The sequence below is a fragment of the Lethenteron reissneri genome, chromosome 54, assembly GCF_015708825.2.
Source record: "Lethenteron reissneri isolate LAM-NWPU_2019-01 chromosome 54, ASM1570882v1, whole genome shotgun sequence".
Classification (NCBI taxonomy): Eukaryota; Metazoa; Chordata; class Hyperoartia; order Petromyzontiformes; family Petromyzontidae; genus Lethenteron; species Lethenteron reissneri.
In genome coordinates this window covers 3,313,723-3,325,908 of record NC_083832.1, presented here as the reverse complement: position 1 = coordinate 3,325,908, position 12,186 = coordinate 3,313,723, and the positions used below count along the sequence as shown (strand labels likewise).

At 51.3% G+C, this 12,186-nt stretch overlaps 1 protein-coding gene across 5 annotated transcripts in view; it reads left to right on the top strand.

The window, feature by feature from the left end:
• Window positions 1–10,642, top strand: part of LOC133356584 (ubiquitin carboxyl-terminal hydrolase 19-like) — a 29,571-nt gene extending 18,929 nt beyond the window's left edge. For all 5 annotated transcript variants that reach the window (XM_061574176.1, XM_061574174.1, XM_061574175.1 and 2 more), the window contains exons 21-26: window positions 668–736; window positions 1,526–1,712; window positions 2,190–2,342; window positions 2,765–2,991; window positions 3,362–3,546; window positions 4,693–10,642. In XM_061574176.1, coding sequence (XP_061430160.1) covers window positions 668–736; window positions 1,526–1,712; window positions 2,190–2,342; window positions 2,765–2,991; window positions 3,362–3,546; window positions 4,693–4,827 — 956 coding nt within the window. In that variant the 3' untranslated portion in view covers window positions 4,828–10,642. The remainder of the gene's footprint in view (window positions 1–667; window positions 737–1,525; window positions 1,713–2,189; window positions 2,343–2,764; window positions 2,992–3,361; window positions 3,547–4,692) is intronic.
• The last annotated feature ends 1,544 nt before the right edge of the window (window positions 10,643–12,186 follow it).

Sequence of the window (12,186 nt, the reverse complement as noted above, 5' to 3'; positions counted from 1 at the left end):
ATTTAATTTAGTTGTTTTAATTTATTTTATTTGTTTTTTTACCTTCGTGACTTTACCGAAAAAAAACAAAGAGTACTTAGAAGAAGGTGATCCAAAGATCAATGCTGATGAATGCTGTTCCTTTTGCATACTGGACTTGCAATCCAGATGTGGCTGGTTCGATTTCCTGGCATGGCGATTTAAACTATGGGCACATTTTTCTGGTAGGAACCTCCTGGTTACACCAGCCCACGGGATTATTATGTCCGTCGTGCAGGGAGGGGCTGGGTGGGGAGGGGAGGGTGGGGAGGAGCTGGGTGGGGAAGGTGAGGCTGGGTGGGGAGGGGAAGGAAGGGCTGGGCAGGGAGGGGCTGGGTGGGGAGGGTGGGGAGGGGCTGGGTGGGGCTGGGTGGGGGGTGGGAGGGGTTGGGTGGGGAGGGGCTGGTCGCCCCGTGGTGCCCTTATAAAACTCAACGTTTAACTTACTCACGCCGGCTTGTGCCCGCCCTCACAGTCGGCCATATTTGCGGAATACACCACGCTGCTGTTGACCCTGGCCATTGACCGAGCAATCCAACGTTCCTACCAGCTCCCTCCGCAGGAATGTGTTTTAATCCCCCCCCCTCCCCTCTGTCCACCCACCTATTCTCGCCTCTCTCCCTCTCTCCCTGACCGTGGATTCTTTTAGCCGGAGCCCAGTTTCCATTCGTGCTTCGTCTGGTGGAGAATGGGAAGGAGTCGGAAATCGATGACAAAGGTACGGCGTGTACACGTCTGTGCACTTGCTCGCGCGTGCACATACACACACATAGACAAAGATCCCCCGTATAGCCTTAATAGACTGTAGGGGCAAGTGCTGTTAGCGAGCAACTATAAAGGTGACCAAAACCACGCCCGGCCGCCTTTGTCTTCCTAGCGGCAATGTTTACACATCGCACCAGGTACTCATTTGAGGCTGAGTCGACCATTTGAGGCTGAGTCGACCTAGGGGAGGCCCAGGACCGGCTCAGATAATCGTCACTGGTGTTGGCCATGAGCTGGAATCGAACCTGGGTCGGCACACATACATACACATACACACATACACACACACACTGCACGTATACATTTTTATCAGCCTGCATAAACATGTGCATATGCGTATACACATACGCACGGGCACATGTTTGTGTACACCTGTGTGCATGTGTCAGGCAAATGGTGAGACCCAATCTAAGACATAATCCCAAAGTACTGCCCCAGTGAGACCCAATCTAAGACATAACCCCAAAGTACTGCCCCATTGTGTTACTATTACATCCACTTAGTACTGCATTGACTCGGAAACATGCCCACATGGAGACGCTTAGACTCGCATAGGGATGCCCTCACATTTAGGCGCTCTCCGAGTCTGGGTCTATGCGAGTCTGTGGGTCTCTGTGTGAGTGTATGAGCCACTGTTTCTGCACAACGTCTTGAGATGCAGTCGCATTGTGACCTCGCTGTATCAATCCACACTGTACTTGAACTGTGTCGCTCTGCGTCTCTGTCGTGTGTTCGGACTCAGGCGAGATGCCTCTGGCACTCCCCGTCGACGCGCATCTTGTGCTGGAGTGGAGGAATCACGAGCGTTACCGCGACGCTGTCGCCGTGGTGACCCGGGAGATGGGAGGGGCGACCGGCGGAGTTGTGACCCTGCAGCAGTGCCTGCAGCTGTTCACGCGGCCTGAAAAGCTGGCACCGGAGGAGGCCTGGTGGGTGCAGAAAGCACACGCGCGCGCACACACACATACCTGTGTGCATGCATGTGTGTGTACGTGTAGTTGGCCACCCACCCCCTCGTGTACCGTGCCGGGCTTCATCGGTGCTCGCTAACAGCACTTGCTTCAAAAGTCTGTTAAGGCTACACAGGGGATCTTTGTCTTTTGCCCATTTAGATCTGTATGTGGAGTGGTAGTAAAGTGGTTAGCGCATTGCGCTAAGAACCAAGTGACCCAAGTTCGATTTCCACTCGCAGCCAACACCGGTGACGAGTATCTGAACTGGTCCTGGGCCTCCCCTAGGTCGACTCGGCCTTAAATGAGTACCTGGCGCGGTGTGTAAACATCAGCTGTGCGGAGACAAAGGTGACCGTGCATGGTGTCGACTGACATGGGTGCTACTCGCTGACACCACTTGCCCCAACTGTTAAAGGCTACGCGGGGGGTCTTTGTCTTTGTGTGTCACGGCAGGTACTGCCCCGTGTGCAAGACCCACCGGCAGGCGTCCAAGCAGCTGTCTCTGTGGCGCCTGCCCAATGTGCTCATTGTGCAGCTCAAGCGCTTCTCCTTCCGCAACCTCCTGTGGCGCGACAAGCTCAACAGCATGGTCGCCTTCCCCGTCAGGTGGGGTGGCGTGCATACACGCACCCGTACATGAACACGCGCACCCGTACATGGGCACACGCACATGCCTGTGTGTATACACACACACACCTGCACGTGTGTTAACATACACACTTGTATGTGTACGCACACACATACCTGCACGTGTGTCTACACGCACAAGCATACGTATACACAAGCATACCGGTGTGTGTACACACACTCTCCTGCACTTGCACACAGCCTCCTGCACACACACTTGCCACTGACGTTGGCCGTGGCCGGAAATCAAACTCAACTCGCCAGGTTTGTCGTGCGATGCGCTAAGCACTGCGCCGCTGCTCCCCACAAGCACGCACACCGGTGCACGCACGCACGTGCACACTCGCACACTTTGGCAAAGTTCACCACCCTGACTCCTTGTGATGCTGGTGACCCCGTAGGGAGCTGGACCTGAGCGAGTTTGGGGTGCGTGCCACGCGTGGCGGAGGCGGTTGCAGCGGTGGCGGCGGGGATGGTGCCGGGGGGGGCGAGGGCCCCGGGGGTGGGGGACCCCCACCCGTGTACGACCTGTACGGAGTCATCAACCACTACGGGGGCATGGTGGGGGGCCACTACACGGCCTTCGCACGCCTGCCGCACGCTCACGACACGCGGCACAACCACATCGGTATGTGTCGAGCACAAACACCATCATGGCCACACCATCGCCAGCACTGCCACACCACCACCACCACAATTTCTGCAGCCACCATCACCACCATGATCGCGGTGGTGATCACGCGACCCTTACCGGACTCGGGACGGCAATCCGCACACTCTCGCACACACGCACCGTGCTCACCGCACTCTCACTGGCCCTCGCACACCACACCCACAGCACGATCGCAGCGTTGACGCGTTATACACTCGGTGCACTTGCACTGCAACTCTGACCTCGACCACGGACATCGCTCGCCGCGCTCGATCACGTCGCTCTTGCACGTCTGCTGCAGATGCCGAGCGTGTCGCTCACCGCCCCGTGTCACTCTGTTTTGCAGGTTGGCGGCTGTTTGACGACAGCGCGGTGGTGGAGGTGGACGAGTCGGATGTAGTGACCCGCCACGCCTACGTGCTGCTCTACCGGCGCCGCGACTCGCCCGTGCCACGCCCCTCCGCACCACCAGCCCCACACGCTGGGGTTGGTGCCAGCAATGCCGGTACTGCCGGCGCCGTCAGCACCAGGGTGAGCGGCTCGCGAGGCGTGGTTTTATTCAGCGATCGATTCGGTTTAGTAAAAAAAATTTGAACTTCATCAGCAACACTGTGTGGGCTTTAAAGTGATGGAGGAGCGTACTAACGTTGTGCAACTCTCTTCCTGTGGCTATGATTGTGTCGGTGTTGTGTCTTTGTGGTGTTCTCTCGTGTTCGTGTTGTGTTCACCGCCGTATCCTTGATCTTGTTTGTGTTATTTTTCTTGGTATTCTCGTACAATGTCTGATTTCAATGTGGTTTGCCATATTGAATGTTTTCTGGTTTAATTTGCATGAATGACGCTAAGATTTAAAATTAAGTTGTTTTTGTACTGTAAGTACAGCAGAGCGGTAAAAAAAATGCTAAATACAATGACAACATTTATGAGAAACTCATTTCGTGATAGTTGTCATGTCATATGACAAGACATCACGGGAGCGACCGGCTGCAGCGTTTGATTGCTGTGTCGGCGTGTCCCATCATGTGCGTACCCTCCCTCTCTCCGATCTCACTCGGTGAACGGAGTTTGCTTCAGTGCACGTGTTTTTTACGCTGCCGAAGCGCCCGCGTGCCAATCAGGGGGGGGGGGTTCACTGGAATGGCGAGCGTGACGAGGGCGAGTGACGCACGGCAGCCAGGGCACTGACGCACGGAGGTTTCATCGCGGAAGGAATGTCGTGTTTCTGGTCGATTCACTCGCGTCCCACGTGCGCACTCCGACCATTGCTTCAGGGTTCGTTGCCGTGGACGGGGGCAGGGTCAACTTGGCGAGCGATTCTGACTTTGAACTTGAATCTGACGAATATTTTCCTCCAATTTTACGTACAAAATTTACTCTGGAGAGAGAGCCGGATAGATTGACTCTCACATACCTGGTTTACTAAATTCAATAGGGACTTGTAGCAATACTTGAATAGAGACAGGCAGTTGACAGCATGGACCACTGGGGGATCACGGAAGGTGGTGGCAGCAGTGGAGAATGAGCGACCTCCCACTGAGAGATTGACTGGATTTGACTGATGAACGATCCAAACTCCACGTGAATCTCGCCACATGCTTCCCGCACGCGGCTTCTGACATCCGTGTGTGCCATTCGTCCGCCTCTGCCCCCCCCCCCCCCCCGCCGTATTGGCTGCAGGATGAGGCGCCGGGCGGTGGCGCGGCGGAGCTGGCGGCGCTGTCCTCTGCCGGCGCCAGGCTGCGCGACCCGCCTGTCCAGCCCGCAGTGCCGGCCTCCCCGCTGGCATTCACCGACATGGAGGAGGTGGACTGATGATGCGGTGCGAGGAGGGCATGGCGGCGGCGGCGGTCAGGGTGGTGGTGGTGCTGGACCGCGTTTCCAAGTCCCTCTTTCCAGTGGCAGCCACTGGACATTTTCAGCGACAAAAAAAAGAGAGTTGGGTCAAAATTTGCGAGGTCTGCGACAAACGGCGGCAACCGTGGGGGTGGACCGAGGTTGGGGTGGAAGGGGGCAGGGAAAGTTCAGCGGAATATTTTGACATCTGTGGTTTTCAATCGACGTAGAAAATAATTCCCCCCCCCCCTCTCCTTCGTAGTTTGAAGCGAAGGGCGTCGTCGCTCGGTCGTGCTCGTTCTGCGGCGTCGATTGCGGAGTACCGATCCACGAGAAAGCCCAGCGGCTCGACCACACCACCCACACAGGCTGGAAACGGCCCGAAGTTCCGGTCATAATCCGATCGGTTCCTCGCGACGCGGTTTTGTGTCAAATTCACTCGTCAGTAGCACGTGGCAGGGCTCCTATTTTTGTTGCACGTCCATCCCTAAGCTCTCCTTTGTTGCATTGTGGGAAGTTTATTCACTTTCCGCTAAAGGTCGCGGATTGTATAACACCACCGACTGAGTCCCCTTTAATTTGAATATAAAATAAGGTTGCTAAATCGTTTATTGTTTCTACCTATTGGGTTTTCTATTATACGCAAACATCGTAATGTCATTTATCGTGGGGTATCCGCAGTACGACACATCGAATACTACTGTAACATATTTGGCGGTGTTAATGATTAGTACTACATTACCCTGTTTAAGCGCCACACGCTGTCATTTGCTGGAGTTTGTTACAAACTTGTTTCTGGAATCCTGAAGGTCATAGAGAAACGGGGGTTGGTGGTGGCTCAGGCACGGGGGTTGTACAGTTGTGGGTGGCGTTGTCGTGAAAGGATGTGGCGGTATGAGCGTGGGTGTCACTGGTTGTATCTGGAATCCACAGCACTTCCCTCTGACTTCAGGACCTGTGGCCCGCCCCTCCGTGCCCCTTTTCGGCTGTGACCTCAATGTCAGGCTACGTTGGGCAGGGTTAACCCGGAAGGGCGAACCGTAGAGGCGCTTCACGGGGATGAACTCTTGCTCGTGCAAGTCTCCACATCTTCCAATCGTCCGGCACGAGTAGTGCGTGCGCACAGAGGAAGAGGAACTGAAGTCCCAGGAGCCGGGCTGCAGTCGGTTTGCCGTGCGTGGCTGTTTTGTAAGGGGTTGTTGGGAGCGCGTGGAGAGTTGGCACAAGCTCCTCTCATCCAGAGCGACTCTGACCCACGTCCTCCTGCGTCGTGACATCCAATCTGTTGAGACCCTCGCCAACGCACTTGTGTCTGATTGGTCGACTGAGCGCGACTTCCCTCGTCGCAATTTTTTTGATCTCCTGTGACCTCCGCCCCCCCCCTCCCATGGTCGCTTGTGCGTCCTGGTCGCCGTGCGCCCGCCCATCGGCTGTTGCGCAATGTCGCGCGTTTAATGCTATTTTTCCACTGCACTACCGAACCTCGCCTGGACTGTGCCGAACCAACTTGGCGCAGTTCAAGAGGCGCCAGGTTTTTCCACTGTAGAATCCGAGCCGTGTGCCGCCTATTTCAAACGTAATGGACAATTCGAAGAGGCATGTAGATGAGGCGGTGATGCTGTGTTTTGAGTTGCACTTCTGTTGCCCCTGGCCCTGTTTGGCACCAAGCTGGATTCGGATGTTTTGCAAGGCCAGAATGATCGCAATTTGGTTTTGACTCGACAAACGGCAAGTGGAAAAACGACCCCTGTACCACGAAAGGCCTTGCGCCGGCTCGGTTCGGATGTGCCAATGGAAAAAATACTTACGCTTAACGATTATAAAAAATACAAACCCCACACGGTTTTCTTCGGGGAATGAGTTTGCACACTTGTTGCACTGCATGTACAGACGAGACGATAGCGTTAATAATTATGAGAGGTGAAAAAGAAGTGACTCCTCTGTTTCCACTTTGTGGGAGACGTGTGTGTGTGTGTGTGTGCCGTGCTTGCGTGAAGGTTGTTTGCGTGCGTGAGTTGATCCTGCAGCTCTTGTGCCCCAGGCCTTCTTTACCCAGCTCCTAGCATTTCTCAAAACCATCATCTCACCTACCGCCTACTCCAGACTATCAGCGACCCGGAAAAGTATCCATCGGTGTGCGGATAGAGATGACGATTCCTGCCCCAGTCGCTCCCAGATTTTTCTGCGTCCGCCCTTTGCTTGAATCTGCTGCACGTGACACCCACTCGTGGGCCTTTCTCTGCCTCGCGTTTTTTGTGTGTGTCCATTTTGCACCACTGCTTCCCCTGGTTGTGCCTGTCCAGTGCATCTCCTTTTACAGCACAATGTCGCATATCCGACTCGTATGTGTAACGTGGTCAGATTGGTGAAAATGTGGAAAATGAGTTGCACAACCTAGCACAAATAGGGGACTGGAAAAAAATGAAGCGCAGACTCTTGTGAAGGTGGGGAAATGCTTACCTGTGTACTTTCGAAGTAAGCGATTGTACGCGAAGTTAACAATAACATGACTGCGTGAAACGGTCACATTTTTTATCGTCTAGGCAAATGCGAATCGCGCCGTGCGCTCATACTGCACTGGGTGCGGGCGCATACTTGGTCATGGCTAATATGTGACGGTCGGATATGCGACGTACTGTGCCTGCCTTTTATCCCCCTTCTACATGCGTCTCGTTTGTCTCCCTGAATCATTCTGCCCGTCTCCCCTCGTCCCTTCTCCCAGAGAGTAAACAATGAAGTTGAGATCTTAGCGCTGGCCAGCAGCGCTGAACGTTGCCTGGACGGGTGTAACGAGCGAGCAAAGCGCCCACCTGCACTCACTGAGGTTTTACGCGTTCTCTCCCTGCGTCGTTTATCAAACCGCAGAGAAGAAGGAGCGATTTGAGTAGACACAATTTTACCCCTGACCTGACCTCCGTTCTGCTTTGGGTTTAGGTCTGAATTTGTCGGGCTTAAGAAAATCCCACAGGTGCAGCAGTGGGTCCTCGAAATACCGGGGTCATTCAGAGCTGGAGTGTCCTAGCGTATCTGATTTTCTTCGCAAAACTACGTCACTTCCATGAAGACCCAACATTGAGCCCATTTTCAGCTTGTGATTTTATTAAGCGCTCGACACATTCACGTTACGTTAAGCCACATAGCATCGAACGTGAATGTTATAACGTAACTTTGGAACAACTTAAATATGGCAATTCGGTCTGGAGGTGGGGTGAAGCAGTAAGTGTACAAGGTACACTACAGTATAGTGCAATACTAAACTGGGACTGCCTGGCACGTGGCGGCTTGGCACAGCGTGAGGTTAACAGTGGACAGCCGAGTCGGCATATCTTTGCTTTTTATCGTTCAACTCGCCTTTTGCCCGTCCAAGGACCGGGATGTATTGCAGTAAATCTGAAACTTGTACAGACCGCGACGTGATATTCATTGCATTAATGCGTGTGCAATGTGTAAGGGCGCGGTGACACAGACCTATTTAATTTTAAGGTAATAATCCCTTGCTCATCAAGACGTCCTTTTTACTTTGATGTCTCAACAGCGTTACAGAGATCGCGTGACGTGAGGGTTCTGCCTTTGTAGTGAGGGTTGTAAGTTGACGCCGAGGATGGGGGAGGAGGCGCCTCGTCCCCCCATGTGGAGTGACATCAGCTGCTAATTATTATGAGTGGGGGGTGGGTTTCCATTTGGAGGACGTCACCTGCTCATGAATATTAATTAGGGGGGCTGGTCAATGTGGAGTGACGTCACGAGCGTTAAGGACAGACATTCCTGGGTGATTATAGTCGGTATATCTGAAATTTGGGAGTGCCATTTTCAATCTATTTAAATGCGGGAAACGGTATAGCCACCCACACGCTCTTTCAAGGACACACTGCTGTGTTTTGGTTTTGTTGTCGATGGTTTATATTTTTCTTCTTCTGTCCCATGGCATGCATGGCTTTGGGTTTAGAGATCTTTGTTTAACCCCTAGGTGAGAGGGCAGATTTTGTCAGCAGTCCAGAAACGATGAAGAGCCAGCCACTCTGCATGTTGTCCGCTGGGTTCGTCACCCCCCCCTCCCCCCATTGGCTCAAGTTATGCACCAGGAGTGATCTCACCGCAAGGTCAAGTTCGGCTCGACGCAGCTCATTTTGGACTCGTCAATCAAACTTTATTTGGAGGAGAAAAAAAACGAAAACACATCTGCATGAGTGGGAGCGGCTCGATGCACTCGCCCCATGGCAGCGGAGCCAGACAAGTCCTCCCGATGGGACACTGCCACCGATTTATAAATGCACGTGGCCACGTGCGTGTGTGTTTTGAGGTATGTGGCTCGCAGGGTTTGGAGGTTTTGGGCCCACCCCCGTTTTACCTTTACAATCGTACAATACAACCTTAATGTGTGGATTGTCTCAAAGAAATAATGTCTAAAGATGCTGAACAACAGTTATGCTTTTCACAATAAAACATCGGTGGACGGGTGTATTAAACCTGGCATCGATCCACACCAGTTGAGACGTTGGCCTCGGCTGTGAGCAGGTCTGGTTAACTTTGCTCCTCTGGCAGTTATATTATAGCAAGTCGAGTGAACTCATTACAGCATAGGTTGGCTACGTGCTGTGCGAAAGAAGTTCAACATACAGACTTAAGCATTTAGGTAAATCCACAATTTCGGATGTATATTCCGTACCCTTTCAAAAGGTGGATAATCATTAGTTTAACCATTCAGTGGGGTTTTTTTTTGCATAAAATATCAACCAATTGCGACTTAATCAAGGGGGAATGCTCTTAAAATGTCAATGTCGGACGTACGAAAAACAAACGGAGTCATAAGGGATTTCCTGCTCCAATGAGCACTGGCCGATAGAGCCAGTGGTGGAATTTCCACATTCCTATGGCGGGGGCGAGTCTCTTCCATAGGATAATCACTGTTAATTTCACCACAACGATTGCGACCCGTTTTAGTGACCTGACGAGGGATGATTAGCCGAGTCGACCCACGAGGATTTTATTGCCCGTCACAAAACTACAAATACTGTACTTCCAAAATGATTCCCCATGCGTATTGTGTTGAATCTGAAATTCTGACTGAGAGGTTACCGAATTTGTGTAAATACTCTACCTGTCAACCCCTTATCGGTGCACTTACCTTATTACTTGACGATTCAGACCTTATTGGTCACCCCGTGCCCTTATAAATCTCAACGTTCATCCTACAAAGTACCATCACATGGGAGAAACGCAAACAAATAGACGAAAAATATATATTTTTCCCCCGTATTGATTGTCTGTATGCCGTATGGACCTAACAACTGTACAAGAATACGGGTAAATCGTATGGGGTTGACAGGTATGAACTGCCCATCTTGGGAAATTCCACCCACACAATAGGAATGTAGGCTATTGGACGCTTGGTCACACCCGGTGACACTTAACTTCAGTTCAAACTCCCGCCTGTGTTTGTGTTATTACTACCAGTTGATATCCATCCTGAGACTGTCTAAATGTTTTCATTTTTAAGAGGCTCTGTTTAAAATGGGCTGCACTGCGACACACACTGCACGTGACGCTTGTGCTCACGTTTGTGATGTACAGCGGTGTAAAATATTTTAAAAAATACTATTTTCTTCTCACTGTTAAAGTGTTTCATGAAACTGGTTATTTCCCCGTTAAATTGTCTCCCGGTTGCGGAATGCGTAACCGCATGGGATTGGCTGGGTGTGCGCGCGTTCCTGTCATGTGATGATGATGATGATGGTGGAATGTGGTTATGGTGATGTTGATGATGCCACTATTTGATATAAAGCCTGTGTAATGACTCCCGTCTCTCTGCTTGGATCTGGTACTGGTAGGAACCTCCTGGTTACACCAGCCCACAGGGGATTATTGTGTCCGTCGTGCAGGGAGGGGCTGGGTGGGGAGGGTGGGGCTGGGTGGGAGGGGAGGGGCTGGGTGGGGAGGGGCTGGTCACCCCGTGGTGCCCTTATAAAACTCAACGTTTAACCTACTCACGCCGGCTTGTGCCCGCCCTCACAGTCGGGCATATCTGCGGAAAACACCACGCCGCCCTTGACCCTGGCCATTGACCGAGCAACCCAACGTTCCTACCAGCTCCCTCCGCAGGAATGTGTTTGAGTATGCTTGCGGGGTTTTTTTGTTTGTTTAAATAGTCGAAGTCCACGGGTCTTGACAGTGTCTCCCTTCCCACTCCACTTTGTTGACAATTAGGACACCGGAACATTTTGAACAAAAAATTGGACAAGAGGCAATTCCCCAAACCGCGTGGATCAGGGACCCCCAATGAGTGGCGCTGCGTCCCAGAAACAAGATCTGGGCGGCGGTCCCACCCCCATACCTGGTCAAGGTGGTCCAGAGCCAATGGTGGAAATTCCACATTATTATGGTGCTGACTTTCCACAGAGCAAGGGCGTTTTAAGTGAGACGTGTCTGCTTTGTAAAAACTTGACCCTCAACTCGAAATGTGCATGAGCAAATGTAATTCTTGAGTAATTTGAAATGTATTTAATGTTTGGCAAATCGTCATTTATATTACTGCATGGTAAGTTAGGATTGTGGCTTTGTATATAAAGCGATTGAAATATAAAATAAACATCGTAATTTATATTAAAAGTGTCTGCTGTGGTGCACACCTGTTGTGATAAAGTGATTGGGAAGCAAGGGTTATGGCAGTAAAGAAAGTGGATTCCTGAATCCATCTGTACAGACCTTTTTGCAGCGTCAACCCCTCTTGTGCACTGCGGGGTTTCTCCTGAGTTCACTTTCCTCCCACAAGAAGCCAAACACTCGTTACAAAAATAATAATTCGTAAAGATAAAAATGTGGTTCTTAATATGCGTATTTAATATGAATATTCGTACTGCGGTTATTCATCATGTGTCTGTTCCGTTTTTTGGAAGTTACATACCTGTATTTTTCTTATCAGTGCCCTACCTTATTACAGACCAATTCAGACCTCATTGATCACCCTGTGCCCTGATAAATCTCAACGTTCATCCTACAAAGTCCCACCACAACGGAGAAACACAAACAGATAGACCAAAACATTTTCGATTTAAAGCTTTCGTGACTGCAGGGATTCATCTTCTTGGTTCTTTCGGTAAAGTCACGTAGAAGGGAAGTAATAAAATAATAAAAATAAAACATAATAAAACAATTCTCACGACGTTTCGGCCACAACGCAAGCAGCCGTCCTCAGGTGAAAACCAGGTCCGTCGAGGCGACAGAGTCTGAATGAAACAGCACACGAGCTTGGAGCATATATATAAGCTGGGCGCATTGACAAAGGAATTTGCATTTCAAAAGGAATTTAGCATATTTATGGGAAATGCAGGAATGTGATTA